This window comes from Dasypus novemcinctus, chromosome 4 (genome assembly GCF_030445035.2).
Source record: "Dasypus novemcinctus isolate mDasNov1 chromosome 4, mDasNov1.1.hap2, whole genome shotgun sequence".
Lineage (NCBI taxonomy): Eukaryota > Metazoa > Chordata > Mammalia > Cingulata > Dasypodidae > Dasypus > Dasypus novemcinctus.
The window spans coordinates 81,988,679-82,014,429 of record NC_080676.1 but is presented as its reverse complement, the minus strand read 5'-3'; the positions used below and the strand labels follow the sequence as shown (position 1 = coordinate 82,014,429).

The 25,751-nt window shown below is 37.0% G+C and overlaps 1 protein-coding gene across 1 annotated transcript in view; it reads right to left on the bottom strand.

The window, feature by feature from the left end:
* The window catches only part of IGSF11 (immunoglobulin superfamily member 11), a 177,134-nt gene that overhangs the window by 14,195 nt on the left and 137,188 nt on the right, over positions 1-25,751 (bottom strand). The window contains exon 4 of the mRNA XM_058295789.2: positions 24,054-24,209. Coding sequence (XP_058151772.1) covers positions 24,054-24,209 — 156 coding nt within the window. The remainder of the gene's footprint in view (positions 1-24,053; positions 24,210-25,751) is intronic.

The following is a 25,751-nucleotide window of genomic DNA, read 5'->3' as shown; positions in this document are numbered from 1 at the left end:
ATGATCAAGGGTATATATGAAAAACCCACCACTAACATCATTTACAATGGTGAAATCCTAAAATCTTTCCTAGGATCAGGAACATAATAATGATGGTCACTATCACCCCTCCTATTTAACATCCTGTTAGAAGTACTTGCTCGAACACTGAGGCAAGAAGCAGATATAAAAGGCATCCAAACTGGAAAGGAAGAAGCCAAAATTTCACTGTTTGCAGACAACATGATCCTATACAGAGAAAGCCCTGAGAAATCTACAACAAAGCTTCTAGAACTTATAAATGAGTTCAGGAAAGTCAAAGGTTATAAGATCAATGCACAAAATTCAGTAGCATTTCTGTGCACCAATAATGAGCAATCTGAGGAGGAAATCAAGAAAAAAAATACCATTACAACAGTAAATTTAAAAATCAGATATCTAGGAATAAATTTAACTAAAGATGTAAAAGACTTATACACTGAAAACTACACAACACTGTTAAAGGAAGTCAAAGAAGACTTAAATGGAAGAATATTCCCTGTACAGGAATAGGAAGACTAAATATCATTAACATGTCTAAGCTACTAAAACTGATCTGCAGATTTAATGCAATCCCAATAAAAATCAACACAGAATTTTTTCATAAACTGGAAAAACTAACTATGAAACTTATTTGGAAGGGAAAGAGACCCTGAAGAGCCAAAGACATATTGAAAAAGAAAAATGAAATTTGAGGAATCACACTACTTGACTTTAAAACATACTACAAAGCTATAGGGGTCAAAATGGCATGGTATTTGCACCATGGAACTGAATTGAGAATTTGGATATAGATCCTCACATATACAGTCATCTGATATTCAACAAGGCTACAAAGTCCATTCAACAGAGAGAGAATGGCCTCTTCAACAAATAATGCTTGGAGAATTGGATATCCATATCCAAAAGAATGAGAGAGGATTATCATCTCACACCTTATACAAAAATCAACTCAAGATGGATCAAAGATCTAAATGTTAAGAGCCAAGACTACAAACACTTTGGAAGACAAGGTAGGGAAGCATCTACAGGACCTTGTAAAAGGAAATGGATTCATGAACTTCACACCCAAAGCACAAGCAGCAAAATAAAAAATAGCTAAATGGGACCACCTCAAAATTATTTTATCTCTGGACTGACTGTGTGCTGGCTGGGTCCTGAGTCTCAGCAGAATTGTAGCACCTACTCTCCAGTTTGTTGGACTTGCCCAGGTCAGCTAACAGGGAGGGATGGTCAACCACCATACCAGGGAACCGAGAGAGTCTACAACTGCAAGCAGGAGAATTTCATCCACCAGCCATGTGGGATCTAAACCCCCTCTCGAGTTAAGAGGCAGAGTGGGCATCGCCATCCCCGGGTCCTTAGGATGGATGAATAAAATATGGATTAGAGTGAACTTACTGGTATTCTACTATAGAATTATTATGAGTCTAGCAATGGAAGAAACTGTATCACTGATGTGGAGACAGTGGCCATGGAAGTTGCAGATGGCAGGAAGAGGGAAGAAGAGGTGTGATATGGGGACATTTTCTGGACTTGGAGTTGTCCTGAATAATATTGCAGGAACAGATGAAGAACATCATACATTCTGCCATAATACACTGAATGGACTGGGAGAGAGTGTAAACTACAATGCAAACTATAATCCATGCTGTGCAGCAGTGCTCCAAAATGTATTTATCAAATGCAATGAATGTGCCACACTGATGAAACAATTTAGTGATGTGGGAAGAGTGGGGATGGGGGGTGGCAAGTGGGGGTATATGGGATCCTCAATATTGTAATGTACTTAGTCCCCTACTGTAGGATATTTTAAGCTGCTTTGAAATGTAACTTTGATTTAATTTCAACCTAATACGGTTTAGGGGATATTGCTTTGTATTTTTGTAAGTGGTAAGAGTTATTTTGGTTTTTAAAAAAATATTTGGTCTAGTCATTTTTGTACCCAGTGCAGAAAAGTCCATAGTTGAAAACATATATGCTTTGGTACAGACCCTCCTGGAAAGCATATACTGCAGTGACAGTTTAACACAGCGGTCCTTAACTCTCACTGTGCATCAAAATAATTGTCTATTCCTAGGTCTCACATCTAGACATTCTGATTTAATGAATCTAGAGTAAAATCTAGCATTATTTTTTATTTTAAAAAATTTCTAATGTGTCGCCAGGGTTGAGAATCACTTGACTAACCCATTAACACTCTAAGAAGGATAAATTATCAGATCATGGAAGGTGATTCCTTTCTGGAATGACATTCACTCCAATATTGTGCAGCCTCTTTGCAGGTAAGTAGAGTTGCTCCTTACAATGGAATTTTTTTCTCATTCTCACTCATTAAAACTTGAACCCCACAAGAAAATCAGAATATATGATTGCTTTTGCAATTTTATAAAAATTATTACTCTTTCTGTTTTAAAGAGGGAGAAAACCTCTCACACTCTGAAGAAACACAAAAGAACCTTGAAATTTTTTTAATTAGTGCAAATAATGGTATTTAATTTCCTATTCTTTTACCTTGTTAAATATAAAGTATATTATTACATTTATTTTCATTATTAATGGTTAACAGTTTTTATAACAAAATTATACATTTTTCCTTGGTCCGTGGTCAATCCCTTCTTGCTCTCATCCTTTTCATAATTTAATACATGAAAGGAGATTATGTCTCCTGCTTGCCTGAAGACTCTGCAGAATTTCTATGGGGAACACAACTGCAGGTATCTTAAATAACACTGAAGTCCAACACTATCATGTTACAAGTAACACTATCATGTTACTGAGGGACAGAGAGGACACCAGATTTGCCCAAAATCTACTCATAGAAACTACCAACTCCTATTTTTCTGTTATGCATGGAAGCCTCAGGAAAATGTTGGTTGTCCATATTGAACAGCTGCTATTTCTCTTCCGGACAAAACTATTTCCATAACTCTCACAGACAGCAGAAACATTTTCATTCCCTTAAGATCCTGAATAAACAGGTGTTTATTTTTCATCAGGGTGTTATTCTGACCAAGTACAAATTTTTTCCCTTCCCTCTGAAATAAAGGGAAGAAACAAGTTCCAGAGAATTTTCGGTACTCCCTCTTCTTTAAAAATAATTAAATGCTAGTGATTATCACAATTATATTCATTTGTATGCATTCACTCATTTTTTAAAAATATACATACACACATATAATGCATTCATGTAAGTATGCACATGTAGGTTTGTGAGTATGTACACACACATACACAGACACAACCCTTATTCTATGCAACTACTACAGAACAGAGAAATTGAACTATAAAGAGACATAGCTTCATTCTAGAACTCACTATCCAATGAGGGAGACAGATATAAACAGCCAATTGTAGCACTTCTTGTGGAATGCTTTAAAAAAGATAGACATCAATGATGTAAGTTCTTCTACTGCTAGAATATTAAGTCCATTTTAGTCCACAGTTGTATTCCCTCCTTAGGTTTGTTCATTCCTCAATCTTCAGGATTTTGGGATAGTGATGCCCACTCTGTTTCTGATTGAGAGGGGGCTTACATCCCATGGGCCAGATGGATGGAACTGTCTTGCTTGCAGTTGTAGATACTGTTTTTTGGGGATGGACATTGCTCACCATCATCCTTTTGTTGGTTATCCTGGGCAAGTACAATAAACCAGAGAGTAATTGTTGCAATTCTGCTGAGATTCAGCGCTCAACCACATATGACTAGACCAAAGATCTAAGTCTCTGGGACACATATTTAATGAATGTAGTGCTAATTATAGATCTAATAAGAGGGGCAAAAGAGCCATTTTCTCAAAGCCTATAAAATTGTGTGGTACAAAGTGTAAAGTATAAAGTAAACCATAGTCCATGGTTAGAAACAATGCTTCAGGATGTGTTCATCAATTGTAATAAATGTACCACACTAATGAAAGATGTTAATGGGGGAAAGTGTGGGAGGTGGAGGGGTGGGGTATATGGGAATCCCTTATATTTTTGATGTAACATTTATTTAATCTAAAGTTTCTTTCAAAATAAAAATATATATTTAAAAAAGAGAAATCACTATAAAATTTAAAAGACAGAGGTATTAATTCTACCTAGGGGTCCAGGAAGACCTTTACAGAGAGAGAGACTCCTGAGTGGGAAAGGAATCTTAAAAGATAAGCAGAAGGTTTACCATGTAAAAAGGGGGTATTATAAGTGGATGGAACCATACACAGAAAATCTTGCAAGTATTAAAGTGTGATATTTTTAGGTGAGAAGATCTGTGAAGCTGAAAAAGTTCATGGGAGTTTGACAGGAGAAGAGGTAGGTAAGGTCAAGTCCAGATTACTAAAAGTATTATATAACCTGATGAGAAGTTTAGATATTATCTCTGATACTGTGGGTATTCACTGTAATCTATAAAACAAAAGGAGATAGTGAGATGGGCATATTAGAAACAGATTCAGCAATCAGTATGAAAGATTGGCAGCCAAATCATTTATGGGAAGCTTTGATATTAGTCCCATCAAGAAATGAAGATAGCATGCATTAAAGCCCTGCTGATGGGAATGGAAAAGGGACAGGGGGAACAGTGGGATTCAAGAATGACTGAAGACAAAAATCAACAAAACTTGAGGTTTGACTGGGTGTTGCAACTCAGAGAGACAGAAGAGTCAAAGTTAACTCAGATTTCTGTCTTGGGCCACTAAATGAACAGTAGTCACATTAACTCTGAGAGGGAATACTTAGAGGTTAACTTGAGGAAAGTAATGAGTGACTCAGTGGTCTCCTAGAACCTCTAGACAGGGACTGAAATAATAATAATAGCTAAAATTTCATGAGCCCTAAGTGCCATTCTCCTGTGAGAATTATTAAAATTTAAAAGTCAGCACAGAGATAAACTGAAGAGAAAAATATCCACTGATGTCAAGTCAAAAGCAAGAGAATGTAATGTTAACACTCAGTCAACATATTTGAGAACCCGGACAGAAGTGTGTAGGTGGGAAGCAGTCATGATCTAACAAGTTAGTTTTCTTTGTTAAAAGTGTGTCTTCTACGGCCCTGTCTGTTGCCAATGGTGAGTCATTCTTGCAAATAAATATGAATTAGTTTACAGACTTAGTATATTTTATATATATGCCAGCAGTGGTATTCTAAGAAATAAGTTTTGGAAGTAAAATAAATTCTAAACTTGGTAATTTTTCATGTGTGATTCTGTGTAATACTGTTAATACCAGGAGATTAAATATTATGGATGATGGGAATGTTACAGTGGAATACACTGGCATGAAATCAGAAATGGACTTAAAATCTGAATTGGCAAAAGGAGAATCTATTTCAGTGACAAAAGCAAAATCAAGGCAAGCAGACAAAATAGTTTCATCATTAAATAAAGGAAATGTGCTAAGATAAAACAGCAAGTACCCTAACATCCAATACATAGGAATGTTGTAGTCATATTCTTACTTTAAGAAACATCAACATGAAATAAAATTTTATATCTCTGGAATATTTGGCATTATATAAAGATCAAGACTGTTGGAGAGTGTAGTTAATATTTTATAATATTTTAAATATCCATTTTAAGATGATTTTAAAATGGTAAATACTCATATTTATTTATATATTTAAATTATATTCATATATATTTAAAATGGTAAATACTCATTTAAATTTTTAAAATTATTTTTATTTGGCATATATTTTGTGTTAATATTCCCTTCTTTTACTATTTTATGTTATAAAATTTCTATAGCAGGCTAAGATCATTTTTACATGTTATTTAAATAGATAATCTTGCCATAATATATGGGTTCAAATAATAATAAATCATATATTTATTATATCTTTTAAAAGAATACTTATGAAACTTATTTAAGAAATTATTCTCTTTATTATGCTTCCTCATTATTACTTCAAAATACATAAACACATTATTGAAAAAATAGAATGTTATAATTTCAAGAATTCTTATTTCTCATCCTCAAAGCCTATAGACTAATGTCTATCGGGAATTTGGAGACACTAGTTCTCATAACACTTTTTCCCACTTTCCAAATTTTTTTACTCATTTATCTCAGGATTCAGAAAAAAATAGAAATTTTCCAAGGAATTCAGGAAGAAATTCCTACATGAAACGCTAGGAGGTACCATGTTAAGTTTTTTACATGCCTTATTTCATTTAGTCCTCTTAAGAACTCTAAAATGTACTGGAACTTTGGAAACCTCATTAACATATGAGGAAACTGAAACAGACGGCGAAGAGTTAACATGCTCAAGACCCCATGGCTAGTACCAGAGGGAGCTGACAGCTGAAGGCTATCCACTAACCACAATGCTGGAGCTAGATAACAGATCTTTCTTGAAAAAGGATCTGAGGGGTGTGTAGGACACACATTTGGAAGAGCAAAAAGCCACAAATAGTCAAAATAATTCTGAAGAAGAATAAGGATGGAGTAACTCACTCTACTATATATCAGTATTTATTTTAAAACTCTGGTAATTAAGACAATATGGTATTAGAATAAGAAAAAAATAGCTAAACCAGGGATTCTCAACCAGGGAGAGAACCCCTCAACTGTGGCAGGGGAAGTACTATTGGTATCTAGTGAGCAGAAGCCAGCGAAGCTGCTAAACATCCTATAATGCACAAAACAGGTCCCACAACAAAGAATTATCTGGCCAAAAATGTCAGCAAGGCCAAGGCTGAGAAACCTTGATTTAGGTTAAAAAAGCAAACCTTATCATTTCCACATACTAAGGGGGGTTTAAAATCCCAACAGACCTCTCAATAAGAAACTGAGTGGGCATCACCATTCCAAAATCACAACAACTGGGGAATGAACTATGGACTAAAGTAGACTGATTATTATTTTATTATAGACTTATTATTATTCTAGCAATGGAAGAACTTTTATCATAGATAAAAAGGCAGTGGCCACCAGAGATTCTGAGGGAAGGGAAAGGGAAGAATAGGTGTAATATGGGGACATTTTCAGGATACTGGAAATATCCTACATGACATTGTATTGCAATGACAGATACAGGCCATTATATATTTTGTCATAACCCACAAAATTGTGCTGGACAGAGTGTAAACTATGATGTAAACTGTACTCCATCAATAGTCGCAATGTTTCAATATGTGTTCATTAACGAATGTACCACCCTAATGAAGGATTTTGTTAATGGGGAAGTGTGGGAGGGAGAAGGGAGGGGGTGGGGCAGATGAAAATCCTTTTTTTTCTGTCCAAACATAGTTATCTCATTTAATCCTAAAAATAAACTCAATTGTTTCTCCAGCATTCAGAAAGATACATAAGTGAGCACAGATTGTGAAATGACATGACCAAGTAATTCTTATTAATGAAGAAAAGCAAAAAATATACATATGCTAGACCTATGATGCTTTTTTTTTTTTTTGAGGTACCAGGAATGGAATTGAACCCATTGAATCTAGAATCTCATATACGGGAACTCATATACTGGCACTCAACCACTGAGCTACATCAGCTCCCCTGACTTGTTTTTTTCCCTTATTTTTTTGCTTGTTGTTTTTGTTTGTTTTTAGCTTTTTAATTTATTGAAGTATATCACTCACACATAAACATACATAAACAATGAGTGAATAGTAAAAGTTGTGAACGTATAAAACATGTATGCATAACATTATACAGGGCTCTGATACCTCACCCTACCACCAATACCTGGCATTGTTGTGAAACATTTTTAACAATTGATGAAAGAGTATCCTCAAAATATTATCACTAACCAAAGTATCATTCATTTGGTGTATATCCCCTCAAACCACCCTATTAATTTTTTATGCCATTCATACATGACCATAAACAATAAATGTACAGTAAAAAATTGTAAACTTATAAAACAAGCATGCATACCATCATACAGGAGTCCCATATATCAACTCTCCAACCCCTTGCATTGGTGTGAGACATTTGTTCTGAATTATGAGAGCATATTGTCAAAATCTTACTCCTAACAATAGTCCATATCTTACATTTGGTGTATTTTTGCTGCAAACTATGTTATTATTTTCTTTTAATTTTTTAAAATTGAACTATATAATTCATACATGAACACGAATAATAAGTATATATTAAAGATTGTGAACTCACAAAATAAACATACGTAACATCACACATGGGTCTCATACATTACCCCTCCACCAACACTTCTCATTGGTGTGAAACATTTGTTACAAACTATACAAGAGCATCATCAAAATATTACTACCAACTATATTCCTTATCTTACATTTGGTGTATTTCCCCTGCAACCCGTACTATTTTTTTAAATGTATTTTTGTTACAGATATTGTGAACTTGCAAAACAGTCATACAGATGTATAGATTTCCCATACAACTCCACACCCTGGTGGAATATTGTTACAGATTATGAGGTAACATCATCAGACTATTAACCACCAATCATAGTCCATAGCATACATTTGGCACACTTTTTCCATACACCTCCATTATCAACACAGTATAGCTTGGCATTAATGCAAGAATATTACAGTATGGCTGTTAACCACAGTCTGTAGGTCACACCAGTTGTAGTTTTCCCATGTTTCTCAATATTCCCATCACCCTGCAATAGTGATGTACATCTGCTCTAGCTCACAGAGGACTCTCTTGCATTTGTACCCTTCACCACAATTCTCAGCCGCCTCTGGGTTCACTATGTTATTCAGTCCCTAGATTATTCTTTAGCTTTCTTTCTATTGACATTTACTTCCCCAGACTACCTTTTTCAGTTACAATCCCATTTATAAACCAGTTGTTACTCATAATAATGTGTTACTATCAAGTCTATCCATCTCCACTTTTACAGTCAAGTTAATTAAAACTTCTACGGGGAAGATGCGGATGTGGCTCAAATGATCAAGTGCCCACCTACCATATGGAGGGTCCAGGGTTCTATACCCAGGGCCTCCTACCCATGTGGTAAGCTGGCCCATGCGCAGTGCTGCCGTGCACAAGGAGTGCCGTGCCACACAGGGGCGCCCCTGTGTAGGGGTGCCCCACGCGCAAAGAATGTGCCCACAAGGAGAGCCACCCTGCGTGAAAAAAGTGCAGCCCGCTCAGGAGTGGCACCACACACATGGAGAGCTGACGCAGCAAGATGACACAATAAAAAAGAGACGCAGTTTCCCAGTGCCACCTGACAATGCAAGCGGACACAGAAAAACACACAGTGAATGGACACGAGAGAGCAGACAATGAGGGGGATGGGGAGAGAAATAAATAATAAATCTTAAACAAAACAAAACAAGACTTCCACATACATTAAGCATCCACAGTTCTCAACCCTCCTCTTATCTCCCTATAACCTATACTCCAGGTTCTAATTCAATGAGTTTATTATTTGTATTTAGTTCATATTAATGAGACCATGCAGTATTTGTCCTTTTGTGTCTGGCTTACTTCGCTTAGTATAATGTCTTCAAGATTCACCCATGTTATCACATATGCCCCAATTTCATTTCTTCTTATTGCAGCACAGTATTCCATTGTACGTATATACCACATTTTGTTTATCCATTCATAGGTGGATGGACACTTGGGTTGTTTCCATCTTTTGGCAATTGTGAACAATGCCACTATGAACATTGGTGTAGAGATGTCTGTTTCTGTCACAGTTTTTAGTTCTTCTGGATATATTCCTAGTAGAGGAATTGCTGGATCATATGGCAGTTCTATATTTAGCTTCCTGAGTGACAGCCACACTGTCTTCCAGAGAGGCTGCACCATTTTACACACCACCAACAGTGAAGGAGTGTTTCTATTTCTCCACATCCTCTCCAGCACTTATTGTTGTCTGATTTTTAATAATGGCCATTCTGTGTGGTGCTAGATGGTATCTCATTGTTGTTTAATTTGCATTTCCTAAATAGCTAGTGATATGGAACATTTTTTCATGTGCTTTTTGGCCATTTGTATTCCCTCTTTGGAGAAATGTCTATTTAATTCTTTTGCCCATTTTTAAATTGGATTGCTTGCTCTTTATTGTTGAATTGTATGATCTCTTTATATAAATGGAAATCAAACCCTTATTAGATAAGCGGTTTCCAAATATTTTCTCCCATCGACTGGGCTGCCTTTTCACCTTCTGGATGAAGTCCTTTGAATCACAGAAATGTTTAAGTTTGAGGAGGTCCCACTTATCCATGTATTTTTTGTTGCTCGTGCTTTTGGTGTAAGGTTTAAGAATCCACCACCTACCATCAGGTCTTGAAGATTTTTCCCTCCATTTTCTTCTAGGAGCATTATTGTACTTCTTTTTATATTTAGGCCTTTGATCCATTTTGAGTTAATTTTTGTATAAGGTGTGAAGTAGGGGTCTTCTTTCTTTCTTTTGGCTGTGGATATCCAGTTCTCCCAACACCATTTGTTGAATAAACCGTTCTGCCCCAACTGGGAGGGCTTGACAGGCTTGTCAAAAATCACTTGGCCGTAGATGTGAGGGTCTGTTTCTGAACCACCAGTTTGGTTCCATTAGTCTATGTGTCTATCTTTCTGCCAATACCATGCTGTTTTTACCACTATAGATAGGTAATATGATTTAAAGTCTGGAAGTGAGAGTCCTCCAACTTCACTTTTCCTTTTTAAGATGTTTCTGGTTATTCGGGGCCCCTTACCCTTCCAGATAAATTTGATAATTGTGTTTTTCATTTGCTTAAAAAATGCTGGTGCAATTTTTATTGGGATTGCATTGAATCTGTATGTCAATTTAGGTAGAATTGACAACTTAATGATATTTGGTCTTCCAATCCATGAGCATGGAATGTTCTTCCAATTATTTAGGTCTTTTTAAAATTTCTTTTAGCAATGCATTATAGTTTTCTGAATACAAGTGCTTTGCATCCTTGGTTAAGTTTATTCCTAAATATTTGATTCTTTTCGTTGCTATTGTAAATGGAATTTTTTTCCTGACTTCCTCCTCAGATTGTGCATTATTAGTGTATAGAAACATCACTGATTTTGCTTATTGATCTTGTATCCTGACACTCTACTGAAATCATTTATTAGCTCTAGCATCTTTGTTGTAGATTTTTCAGGACTTTCTAGATATACAGTCATATCATCTGCAAATAGTGAACGTTTTAATTTTTCCTTTCCAATTCAGATGCCTTTTATTTCTTTTTCTTGCCTGACTGCTCTAGCTAGAACCTCCAGCACTGTTTGAATAACAGCGGTGACAGTGGGCATCCTTGCCTTGTCCCTGATCTTAAAGGGAAAGCTTTTAGTTTTTCACCATTGAGTACAATGTTAGCTGTGGGTTTTTCATGTATGGCCTTTATCATGTTGAGAAAATTTCCTTCAATTCCTATTTTTTGTCGTATTTTTATCAAGAAAGGATGTTGTATTTTGTCAAATGCCTTTTCTGCATCAATTGATAAGATGATGTGATTTTTCTTCTTTGATTTATTAATGTGGTGTATTATGCTGATTGAATTTCTTGTGTTGAACCAGCTTTGCATGCCTGCTATAAAACCCACTTAGTCATGATGGATAATTCTTTTAATGTGTTCTTGGATTTGATTAGCAATTATTTTATTGAGGATTTTTGCATCTGTAGTCATTAGAGAAATGGGTCTGTAATTTTCTTTTTTTATAATATCTTTATCTGGTTTTGGCTTCATAGAATGTGTTTGGTAGCATTCCTTCCTGTTGAATTTTTTGGAAGAGCTTAAGATTGGTATTAAGTCTTCTTTGAATGCTTGGTAAAACTCACCTGTGAAACCATCTGGTCCTGGGCTTTTCATTTTGGGGAGCTGTTAGATGACTTTCAATTTCTTTACTTGTGATTGGTTTGTTGAGGTCTTCTATTCCTTCTAGTGTCAATGTAGGTTGTTTGTACATTCCTATGAATTTTCCATTTCATCTACATTGTCTACGTTTTTAGCATAAAGTTGTTCATAGTATCCTCTTATGATCTCCCTTATTTCTGTGGGGTCTGTAGTAAGGTTCCTTTTTTTATTTTTTATTTCATTTATTTGCATCTTCTCTTTTTTCTTAGTCAGTTTAGCTAAGGGTTTGTCGATTTTGTTAATCTTTTTGAAGAACCAACTTTGGTTTTGTTAATTTTCTCCATTTTTTTTGTTCTCAATTTCATTTATTTCTGCTCTGATCTTTTTTATTTCATTCCTTCTACTTGCTTTAGGATTAGCTTGCTGTTCTTTTTCTAGTTTCTCCAGTTGTATAGTTAGGTCGTTGTTTTTAGCTCTTTCTTCTTTTTTAATGTAAAAGCATTGAGGGCTATAAATTTTCTTCTCAACACTGCCTTCACAGCATCCCATAGCTTCTGATATGTTGTATTCTCATTGTCATTCATCTCGAGATATTTATTGATTTCTCTTGAAGTTTCTTCTTTGACCCACTGATTATTTAAGAGTGTGTTGTTTAATCTCCATATATATACGAATTTTCCCTTTATTTGCTACTTGTTGATTTTCAGCTTTACTCCATTATCATCAGAGAAAATGCTTTGTATAATTTCAATTTTGTTCAATTTATTGAGATCTGCTTTGTGTCCCAATATATGGTCTATCCTGGAGAAAGATCCATGAGCACTTGAAAAGATAGTATATCCTGCTGTTTTGTGGTACAATGTTCTGTATATGTCTATTAGGTTTAGTCCATTTATCATATTATTCAAGATCTCTGTCTTTATTTATCTTCTGCCCAGATATTCTGTGCAATGTTGACAGTGGCATCTTGAAGTCTCCAACTATTATTGTAGAGGTGTCTATTTCTCCCTTCAGTTTTGCCAGCATTTGCCTCATGTATATTGGGGCATTCTGGTTAGGTACATATATATTTATGATTATTATTTCTTTCTGGTGAATCATCCTTTTTATTAATATGTAATGTCCTTCCTTGTTTCTAATAACAATTTTGCTTTTAAAGTCTGTGTCATCTGATATAAGTGTATAGCTACCCCAGCTTATTTTTGGTTACTGCATGTGTGGAATATCTTTTTCCAACCTTTCACTTTCAATTTACTGGTATCCTTTGGTCTAAGGTGATTCTCTTGCAGACAACATATAAATGGCTTATGTGTTCTTATCCATTCTGCCAATCTCTGCCTTTTGATTGGGGAGTTTAATCCATTAACATTCAATGTTATTATTGTAAAGACAGTTCTTATTTCATCCATTTTTATATTTGCATTTTGTCTGTCATTTTATATTTGATACTTTTAGTTACTGTTACTGATACAGTGGTCATTTCTAGACTCTCTTCCAGGCCTCTCTCTCCTGTCTTTTCTTTTCAGGTTGTAACACTCCCTTTAGTATTTCTTGCAAAGGAAGTCTTTTTGTTATAAACTCTCTTGGGTTCTGTTTATCTGTGAATATTCCAATCTCATCCTCATTTATTAAAAGATAATCTTGCTGGGTATATAATCCTTGGCTGGAAGTTTTTTCTCCTGCAGTATCTTAAATATATCATACCACCTCCTTCTTGCCTTCATGGTTTCTGATGAGAAATCAACACTTAATCTTATTGGGCATCCCTTATATGTTATGCATTGATTTTCTCTTGCTGTTCTCAGAATTCTCTCTTTGTCCCTGGAATTTGACATTCTGATTAGTATGTGTCTCAGAGTTGGTCTATTTGGATTTATTTGGATGGGAATACATTGTGCTTGTTGGACATGGATATCTATGTCCTTCTCTAGGGTTGGGAAATTTTCCACCATTATTTCTTCAAATATTCTTTCTGCCCCTTTTCCCTTCTCTGCTCCTTGTGGGACACCCATGACACATATGTTTGCACATCTCTTGCTGTTATTTAGTTCTAAGATCCTGTTCAATTTTTCCCATTCTTTTCTTCATCTGTTCTTTCCTTTGTTCCCTTTTGGAGGCCATGTCTTTGAGCTTGCCAATCCTTTCTTCTGCTTTTCAAATCTGTCGTTATATGCCTCCAGTGTATTTTTTATTTCATTTATTGCACTTTTTATCCCCATAAGGTCTGCTATTTTTCTATGTATGCTTTCAAATTCTTCTTTGTGCTCATCCAATGTCTTCTTAATATCCTTAATCTCTTTAGCCACTTCATCGAATTTATTAAGGAGACTTATTTGAACATCTAAAATTTGTTGTCTCAACTCTATGTCATCTGGAGGCTTATCTCATTCCTTTAACTGGGCCATCTCTTCCTGTTTCTTGGTATAGATTGTAACTTTTTGTTGCTGTTTCTGCATCTGACTTGCTAGATGTATTTATTATTCTGGGTGCAGTTTCTTCCTTTAGTTTGGGGATTTCTTATCTTTTCTCCCTTGCTGGTTGTGTAGTAGGAATCAAGGATGTAGTTGGTGTTATAAGCTATGGAGGCTGAAGCTGCTCACATTGCTCCAGGAATTGATGAAGTTTCTCACACCTTTCTCCTCACTGTCCAGAGAGGCTGTGGAGACACCAAAACCCTCCTATCCTATTAGGGGTGGGGTTGGATTCACAGGCATCCAATAGTCCAGTCCATGCAGGCTGAAGGTCTGTTGTTGTCCAAGAAGGCTGTGGAAAGATCAGCCCCCTTCTTTCCTATTGGGGGGTTAGGGTGTGTCCACAAGTACCCAACAGACCAGGCTGTGTGTTACCCAAAGCACCTGCAGTTACCCAAAGAAGCTGGGCAAACACAGTCCATCTCTTTTCCTATTGGGGATGGAGGTGGAGCCAAAGGGGCCCAACAGTCAGACTTGTGCAGCCCAAAACTGTTGCCCTGAGAGGCTGAGACAACACCAGCCCCCTCCTATCCTATGGGGGTCAAAGGTGGAGATGGGCTCAAAGGCACTCAACAAATCTGTGTGGACTGAAAAGTCCTGTCATTGCCCGGAGAGGGCAAGGATACCCAGCTTCTCTCCTATTCTCTTGGGGTGTGGGGATGCAGCCCCAGGTGTTCAACTATTCAGCCTCTGCCAGTGCAGAGCACTTCCAGTTGCCTGGAGAGCCTGGTGCAGGTCCCGCCAACTACCTCTCTGCTGGAAGTGGGGCTAGAGCCTAGGCTAGGGCTGCAGTCTGATCTTGGTGGAAAGAAGCCCATCCCTAACTTCACTGGATTCATTCAGCCCCATCCCCTTCATGCCAGGGATGGAGTCAAGGTGGCAGCTACCAGACTCTTTCCCACTTGGACATGCTTAGACCCTAGCGGCTCTAGGATTATACTTTAGCCAGTCGAGTCCACTAATCAGTAGATGAGGACCCTGGACATCCGTCTCTTCCTCCACTGTTTGTGGGAAATGGAGCTTCCAGCTCCAGGCAGAGAATAGCTCCTGAGGCGGCTTTAGTCCTTAGAGTAGGATGGGCACCAGCCTCTGCGGTGTGGCTTACAGCTTCCCAGAGAGGTGGTACAGGTCCCCCCAGCTTCCTCCCTGTTGGAGGTAGAACTGGGGTTTAGGCTAGACCTGCAATCTAACCCAGGTGGAAAGAAGCCGGTCCTTACAAGCACTATGATGTTCAGTCAGCACTGCTTCCCCTCCTGCCTGAGGTGGAGTCAGAAGGGCGGCCACCTGCTTCCCTCTGACTCGAACAGGTTCAAAGTTTAGTTGTTCCTAGGATTCTACTTCAGCCCGCTGAATTCACTAATCAGTAGCTGAAGTTAGTGCCACACTGTGTTTTCCTTCCGTTTTTATTGGGGGAGATGGAACTTCAACTCCAACCATGGAACAGCTCCTGAGGAGGCTTGCACGCCACGGACACCAACTTCTGCAGTGTCGAGTGCTCTACTCAGGATTCTTCTGTGCGGATATGTAGTCTGCTCCTTCACACCATCAAGGATGTTGCAGGATACTCCTCTGGTCTCCTGAGTCCTCTATAAGGTGCTTTAGGTTGCTCCGGGTGACCACCAACTGCTCTGTTTCAGGAGCTGTCTCCAGGAGCTCCTTACTCTGATGCCATCTTGGGTCCCATTATTATTATTTTTTTAACATGCTTTTATTACAGAAGTTTGAACTTACAAAACAATCATGCACATGTGTAGAATTTCCATACAACACCCCTCATCAATATACCACACGTGGTGGGATGTTTATTAGACTGTGATATTATTAGATATATTAGATAATATCATCAGACCATTATCACTAACCATGGTCCATAGCATATATTTTGCACATTATTTCCATACTTCCCCATTACCAACATAGTACATCTTTGTCATAGATGCATGAATATTACAATATTGCTATTAATCACAGTCCACAGGTCACTCCAGTTGTATTTTTCCCTTGCTTCTCCACATTCCCATCACCCCACAATAGTGATGGACATCCATTCTAGTTTACAGAAGGACATTCCTACATTTGTACTATTAACCACAATTCTCATCTACCTCCAGGTTCACTGTGTTACTCAGTACCTAGATTATTCTCTAGCTTTTTTTCAGTATTCATCTACATCCAGAGATTACTCTTTCTCACTACATTTCCATTTATAAACCAGCTTTCACTCACTATAATGTGTTACCTCAACTATATACATTTCCACACTTTTACAGTAAAGCTAATTAAAACTTCTACATACATTAAGCATCAGTAGTCCATCTCAGTCCTCCTCTTATCTACTTTAAGAATAACCCCACCTACCACCAGGTCTTGAAGTTGTTTTCCTACATTTTCTTCTAGAAACTTTAGATTTCCTGCTTTTATATTTAGGTTTTTTGTCCATTTTGATTAATTTTTGTATAAGGTATGAGATAGGGGTCCTCTTTCTTTCTTTTGGCTATGGATATCCAGTTTTCTCAGCACCATTTTTTCACTGCCCTCGCTGGGTGGGTTTGACAGGTTTGTCAAAAATCACTTGACCATAAAATGTAAGGGTATGCTTCTGAACCATCAATCCAGTTCCATTGTCTCTCTGTCTGTCTTTATAGCAGTACCATGCTGTTTTTACCACTGTAGCTAAGTAATGTGACTTCAAGTCTGGAAGTGAGAGTCCTCCAACTTTGCTTTTCCTTTTTAAGATCTTTCTGGCTATTCGGGACCCCTTACCCTTCCAAATAAATTTGATAATCATGTTTTTCATTTATTTTTAAAATGCTCATGGCATTTTTATCGAGATTGCATTGAATCTTTTTATTTTTATTTTTTACTGGAAATAAGCCTTTTAATGTTACAAAATAAAACAAACATGCAACACACAAAGTCAGTTTTCATCAATATGTTGCATAACTAGGGAAGCGGACTTGGCCCAGTGGTTAGGGCATCCGTCTACCACATGGGAGGTCCGCGGTTCAAACCCCGGGCCTCTTTAACCTGTGTGAAACTGGCCCATGCGCAGTGCTGATGCGCGCAAGGAGTGCCTTGCCACGCAAGGGTGTCCCCTGCGAAGGGGAGCCCCACGCGCAAGGAGTGCACCTGTGAGGAGAGCCGCCTAGCGCGAAAGAAAGTGCAGCCTGCCCAGGAACGGCGCCGCCCACACTTCCTGTGCCGCTGACACAACAGAAGCCGACCAAGAAACAAGACGCAGCAAATAGACACCGAGAACAGACAACCGGGGGAGGGGGAGGAATTAAATAAATAAATCTTAAAAAAAAAAAATATGTTGCATAACTAGACTCTCACTCCTCCTGGAAGCCACTGCCTTTGTCTCTACTTTCTTTTTATCCCCTTTGATGCCTTTCAAGTTGCAAGCTTTATGTAGCTCTTAATTGAACTTGTTTTCTCTTCACAACATTTTAGATTTTAGTGCTTGAATGAAGGAGATGCATGAAAATCCAAGTGGTGAGATTAAAAGTTGGGTTTTCTTCTCAACTAACACAGACTTGAAACCTCAGATTCATGACTTGTGAGTCTTCGTTCCCCTTGCCTGTACAACCTGATCAGCTGTCTCTGCCTGTGTATCTTTCACACACCAAGCCAAGACAAGCATGGGGGTGGGTCAGTGTGGGGGAAGTGGTGAAAGGAATAAGCAGAGAAGACAAAACCAAAACCAAATGAGGACCTCTTCATCTCAGCATTACTTGACTTATGTCTTATCTAAAGTCTGATTTGGGTAAGGTTTTCACACATGACTCTTGGAGAAAAGGGATAGAAAAATTGATGGTAAACATGTGGGTCAAAATCCATTTATGGAGGTGAATGTTTCCTCCCAGAACAAATGGCTCAATGTGGAAAGGATTCGCTGCAACATCCAAAGGGGGCATTGAATCTTATATAGAATTGACATCTCAATGATATTTATTCTTCTAATCTGTGAGCATGGAATGCTCTTCCAATTATTTTGGTAATTTTAAATTTGTTTTAACAATGCATTGTAGTTTTCTGAATATAAGTGCTTTACATTGTTGGTTAAGTTTGTTTATTCCTAAATATTTGATTCTTTCAGATGCTAATGGAATTTTTTTCCTGACTTCCTCCTCAGATTGCTCATTACTTGTGTCTTTTAAAGTCTATTTCATCTGATATAAGTATAGCTACTCCAGCTTTATTGGTGGTGTTGTTGTTGTTGTTTTGGTTACTGCATGCATGGAATATCTTTTTCAAGCCCTTCACTTTCAGTCTATTGGTATCTTACGTCTAAGGTGAGCCTCTTGCAGACAGCATACAGGTGGATCATATTTTCTTATTCATTCCGCCAGTTTGTATCTTTTGATTGTGAGGTTTAATTCATTAACATTCAATTTTATTACTGGAAAGTTAGGTCATATTTCACCCATTTTGACCTTTGGGTTTTATCTGTCATATTTTAGTTTACCACTCTTATGAGAACTTTAGCTACTTTTACTGATATAATCTTCATTTCCAGACTTTCTTCCAAGCTTCTCTCTCCTGTCTTGTCTTTTCAGACAGTAGCACACCCTTTAGTATTTCCTGCAAAGCTGGTCTCTTGGTTACAAACACTCTGTTTCTTTTTATCTGTAAATATTCTAAACTCATGCTCATTTTTGAAAGACATTCTTGCCAGATATAAGATTCTTGGCTGGCAATTTTTCTCTTGCATTATCTTAACCTTATCATAGCACTGTCTTCTTGCCTCCATGGTTTCTGGTGAGAATTGGCACTTAATCTTATTGGGTATCCCTTACATGTTATGCGTTGATTTTCCCTTGCTGCTCTCAGAACTGTCTTTGGCATTTGACATTCTGATTAGTATATGTCTTGGAGTTGGTCTATTCAGATTTATTCAGATGGGAGTATGTTGTGCCTCTTGGACATGAATATCTATGACCTTCAATAAGGTTGGGAAGTTTTCTACCATTATTTCTTCAAATATTCCTTCTGCCTCTTTTCCCTTCTACTTCTGGTACACCCATGACACCTATGTTTGCACACTTCTTGCTATCGCTTAGTTCCCTGAGACCTTGTTCAATTTTTTTCCACTTTTCTTCATCTGCTATTTTATATGTTTGCTTTCAGAGGCCATTTCTTCAAGCTCACCAATCCTTTCTTCTGCCTCCTCAAATCTGCTATTATATGATTCCAGTGTATTTTTAATTTCATTTATTGTATCTTTCATTCCCATAAGATGTGTTATTTTTCTACGTATGCTTTCAAATTCTTTGGGCTCAACCAATATCTTCTTAATATCCTTAATCTCTTCGGTCATCTCATTGAATTTATTAAGATTTGTTTGAACATCTATGATTAGTTGTCTCAACTCCTTTATGTCATCTGGAGGCTTATCTTGTTCCTTTTACTGGGCCTTGTCTTTCTGTTCTTGGTATGGATTCTAATTTTTTGTTGGTGTCTTGGCCTCTGGCTTATTAAATGTATTTATTCTGAGTGCACTTTCTCTCTTTAATTTAGAGCTTTCTTGTCCTTCCTCCCTTACTGGTTGTGTAACAGGAACTGAGACTGTAGTTCGTGCTATAAGCTGTGGAGGCTCAAGTTGCCTATTTTGCCCCAGGGAGTAATAAAGCTTTTCCCACCTTTCTCCTTTGCCAGGGATAGGGACAGAGTCACTGTTATATGTAGTAATATAAGTCATGCAGGCCTAAACTATAGTTGCCCAGAGAGACTGATGAAGCTTCACAGTCCTTTCTCCCCTTGTCCAGGACAGAGATAGAGCTGCAGATGTGGGCAGCAATCTATGCCATGTGGGTCCAAAACGCACATGTTGCCCTCATAGACTTCCTACTATTCAGTCTGTGCCAGCCAAATGTACCTGCAGTTGCCCTGAGAGGCTGGTGCAGGTCCTGCCAGCTTCCTTCCTTTCAGAGATGGGGCTGAAGTATCATCTGGGTGGAAGGAAGTTGGTCCCTACTGCCACTGTGAGTTTTCATTCAGCCCTGCTTTCCCTCATGCAGTAGGGAAGAGTCAAAATGGTGACTACCAGCCTCTTTCCGACTTACACAGATTCAAACTTTAGCTTTTCTTAGGGCTATAATTTAGCCAGCTGAATTTACTAATCAGTAGCTCAAGTCAATGGCCAAACATCTCTTCCTCTGCTGTTTTGGGGAACTGGAATTTCCAACTCCAGTCACAGAATAGCTTCTGAGGTGGTATGCCTGGCCAGAGTAGGATGATCATCAGCCTCCAAGAGAGGCTAGTGGAGATCCCCCCAGCTTACTACTTGCTTGATTGAGGTGGGACTGGAGGCTAGACTAAAGGTAAAATCCAGTCTGGATAGAAAGAAGCCTGTATGTACCAGCACTGTGATTTTCAGTCAGCCCTGCTTCCCCTATGCTGGGGTTGGAATTAAAATGGCAGCCACTGGCCTTTTTCTGACCTGGACAGGTTCAACCTTTAGTTAGACCACCAAATTACTAATCAGTAGCTGAAGTTGGTGCCCAACTGTCTCTTCCTCTCCCATTTTTGAGAAATGGAGTTTCCAATTCCAGCTACAGAATATTTCCCAAGAAGGTCTGGGATGGGCACTAGCCTCTGTGGCATGGAGCACTCTACTTACAAATCTTCTCTCTAGATGGGAAGTCTCCTCCTTCCATTCTTTCATGGTTGTTGCAGGATGCTCTTCTGGTCTTCTGGAGCCTCCAAACAGCTGCTTTAGATAGCTCTGCATGATTACTAACTGACCTGTAGCATGAGCTGTCTCCAGGAGCTCCTTAATTTGCTGCCATCTTGCTGGTTGTCCACTTGTTGCTTTTTCCCCCTATATATATATTTCTTTTTGTCTTTTTTTCTTCTTCTTCTTTTTTGTTTTTATCCCCTATATTTTTTATAGAACATTTATGTAATCTACAGCTTCTTTAAAAATAAAAAAAGACATTTTTAAAAAAGAGTTGAAGACATTGTCTTTCTACCACTAAATTCTTGATAAATATTTCCTAAGAACAAGGACACTGTTTAAAAAGAACAGTACAATTACCAAAGTAAAGAAATTGATCCAATAGTATTATCTAATCTGCAGTCTATCTTCAAATTTCATCACTTGTCCCAGAAATGTCCTTTATAGTTATTTTTCCCTAGTCTAGATTCTAACCTGAGATGCCACATTGTATTTACTTATCTTAACTCTTTATTCTCCTTCGGGTCTGGAACAGTTCCTCAGCCTTTCTTTGTCATGAAGACTGTTCCTCAATTTGGGTTTGTTTGATACATCCTCATGATTAGATTCAGGTTATATATTTTTGGCAGGAATACCAAAGAAATGATGTTGTGTCCTTCTCAGTACATATATTAGGACATCAGTTTATTACAATACTGGACATTTTAACTTTGATCATTTAGAGGTGGTATAGACCAGATTCCTCCATATAATGTTACTCTCTTTTTCCTTTGTAATTATTAAGTAATTTATGGGGACATACTTTGAAATTATGCAAATATAATGTCCTCATTAAACTTTCATCCACTCTTTTGACTTCAATGATAATCTTCTAACTCCAACATTCCTTCTATAAAGAGAGTTCACATTCTACTATGATAATGCTTTCCCTTTCCCTTCTCCCACTCTTAATTTAGGTATATCAGTATAGATTAAAGGATTTTCACTTCATTCAATGGATTACATCTATTTTTTTCAGTATCAAATTGGCCCGGATTTTGCTATAGGGAGCTCCTTCAAGCCAGCCCCAATACACAAAGACAATTTTAATTCTCAAATATTATTCCCCCATCACCATCCAGACTTCTGGGATGTCCTCTCCTGATGTTAATTGTTATTTTCTCAGAGAATACATCCTGAGTTTATATTAAACAACTGCAAACATAATTAGGAAAGTAAATTTTCAGAAAAAAAAACTATCTAAATTATTTTGGGATTATATGCTATTTTGAGATCCATTTTATTAATGCCTGTATCAAGTGGTAAATTTAAATTAAAAATCTAACTAATTTAATGTGTATTATGATAGGTGAGGTTACCTAAAGTAATTCTGATAACTAGTCAGAAAGTTTGAATTATAAAAGGCAAAGTTTTCATTGTTGGCATTTGAGTTCACTTTTATACCTAGAGTAAGAATACTCAAATTACAAAGAAGATACCAAGAAGTTTGTTTGATATATGCTTACCCAGAAACAAACAGGTATGGAAGGCTCCTACAGATACTTCCCCACTTACACAAAATCACTTTCAAAAGTTCATATGTAATTCCAAACTCAGGCTAATATTCCACAGAATGTTATAAATATAATTCATGGAATCTTAATACTGCTAGAGGATATTATTTAATTCCATTATTTTACAACAATGCAACACCAGTCCAGAGCAGTGAACTGTCACAGAGATAGTAACTGGGAAAGCTGGAATTTGAATATAGTTCTCTGAATTTCAAAAAACCAAGCTATTTTAAGCATATCTCTTAACAAGTAAGCCATGAAAAAAGCTACTTAGCCCAAAGTTGGACTGAAAAACTGAACAAATTAACAATCACTAGGGAACAACAATATTGCAGTAATCACTGTTAAAGTAAACCAAACATAGTCATTATAAAAAGAAATTTTATTTAAATAATGAATTTTGGTCTAGATTAATTAAAAAAATTCATGGAACTGCCTAACACAAACAGTGAACCATAAATTAAACCATGGACTACCGTTAATAGTACAATTATAACAATGTGCTTTCATCAATTGTAACAAATATACCACACCAATGAAAGGTGTTAATACTTGGGTGGTATATGGGATTCCTGTTTTACACATGATTGTTCTATAAACCCACACCTTTTCTAATAAAAAAAAGAAGAATTAAGGGGGAAAAAAGACAATGGGGAGGTACATTAATATTTCTGTTGGAATTCTTAGAGAAAACTTATAGGTATTTTAGAGATGGGTGAAAATAGTTCTTTAAGATATTTATCATCGCCATACAACTTTGGACTTTCCTTTTCCATGACAGATATGTACCATCAAGATTCAAACTTTTCAAGAATAATCAAGGTTGTTTAGAGTCTTTGTATTTACTTCCAACTCTTTATATTTAAGATTTGTAAATTTGCCCTGAGAAAGACATAAGTAACATTTTCCGTATTAGATGTGATGCAACACTCAAGGCTGCTAAATTTTATTTTCTTGAAATAGAAGATTTTATATATAACTTTATAATTTCCTCTCATTTTACTTCATAAAGTTTCTCATTTTTTCAAGGATGTTTCTTTCAATGTAAAATTTAAATAGTCAGATAACATATAGAAAACCATCAATGATACTCATGTCTCCTCCATCTTTTACCTGTCTGGTGTGATCAATTCCAGGATCTCCGGTGATCTGAGGCCTTTTCCTGTTCTCTTTCCCATCTTGCTCCTCTAATTAGACTTGAGGCTGAAAACAGGAGGATTAACCCTCTCATGACCATGCTGATGTTTCTCTTACTAAAATAGGCATTGTACCTTACGTAGGAAGTAGATTCACAGGGATAAATTTCAAGGACTGTCTTATAAGAAGCCACCATGTAGTTATTTATAATCTTCACCAAAACAGGACAGAATTTCCAAATAGTTATCCTAGATGAGACATTTCATAAAGGCAGCACAGAGATGAGGAAGAAAATGTTTTATTACCTTTAAAGTTGAACACACAAAATGATCCCAATAGCATTTTCAGAAATTACTAACACTATTATTTTGCAAAATCTATTACTCTGTGAATCATAGAATCAGAATTTTCCATGATAACTAATTAAATGGGTAAAGCAATACCATACATACCCTGAGTGGCCGTTGGAGGTAGTTTGAGGGTATTGTCTAACTTCTCCCAAAGATAAGTTGGCCGAGGAATGCCTTCCTCTGAGCTACAGAGCAGGATGACATCACTGCCAATATCCTGGGATCCTTGGATTTGGCAATGTGGGGCAGAAGGGGGAACTATAATAGGAAGAATAAGCAATAAAGCACATATTTACTATGATCCAAGGGTCATGGAAGAAACATCAACATTCTGTACAGTGGAATCTCAGATAACATTGTTTTTGGAACACGTACCAGGAGGGTCTCTCATGGGTGAAGTCAGAGGGTAGTCACATACTAAAACAAAGGCTCAGGCATAGGTGCAGGGCTTACAATACAGGGAGCTAATACATAAAAAAAGATTACCCTTTGACTATCTTTCCAAGGTATCTTATGGTCTTGGAAATCTTATGGTTTCACTGTGCTTCAGCTAAAGAATTCTTAAGTTTCTTCATGTCGACATACTGCCTTTAAAAGCATTACTGAATGAGGACATTTTTAGAGAATATATTTCAAGGAATAGCAACTATTAAGCCTGCCAGCTTCTTTCTGGCTAAGACTGACTTTAACAAGGTGCCCTGTTATGTTACAAACAAAAATTAGACAGGCCCACTTTATAACAAATTCTGCTTCAGGATGGGGGAAGTTAGAGGGAAGTTCAAGTATATATATTAATTGGTAGCTATGCAATAGACACTTTATAATTATTAAGACAGAAGGTTCCAAAGGACATGAAATTTAAAAAATAGAAAAAAGAACACTAAAAGAAGAAAAGAAGAAGGTGGTGATTTATAGTAAAAGTAAGCAAATAAAAATATAAACAAAGTCCATGGTTTGATTATTTCATATTGGGAATACAGACAGTATAGTTTTAAGTACAAGTGATGACATATTTGTAATACTAATGACTTTTCAATAAATGTGTTCAGCCTTTCAAAAGTAAATAAATGAATGAATAAATGAATGGAAGGGAAATGCAGAGTGTACAAGTGATGACATATTTGTAATACTAATGACTTTTCAATAAATGTGTTCAGCCTTTCAAAAGTAAATAAATGAATGAATAAATGAATGGAAGGGAAATGCAGAGTGTACAGTAGAACCAGGAAAGAGAGTAGGTGAGGGAAGATGAGATAATAAAAGGGTATGAGTAGGAAGAGTAAGAATCTCAGAGAATCAATTCTAAGAGCTTTAAAGGGGTAAAACAATCTCAATTTACTGCCTTCTATATTTCCAATGTGATGAGGGGAAAACCAAAATAATTCTTTGGAGGTAGCATTAACTATATAAGATACTGTAGCAGTTTGATATTATTTATTAATTCCAAAAATAGATACTGGGTTATGTTTGTGAACTAGTCTGTTCCTCTGGGCATAGTATATTGGATTGGATTCATAGATTTCACTTTTACTTGATTAAATAATGACTAAGGCTTTGATTGGACCACATCAGTAGGATGTGGAGTCCCAGCCCCTTGGTGAGCAGGGACTCACAGGGAAAATGACATGGCAAAAGAGAAAGTAGGAGTTTTGATGCTGGAGCCCTGGGAAATAAATACACAGAGAAGCAGATATGTGAGGAAAGAGAGAAGGCTCCATATACACGACAGAAGCCCAGGGAAGACAGACTGCTATTTACCTATTAGTTTACAGCTGGCCTTGTGGAGAGAGCAGAGCAGCT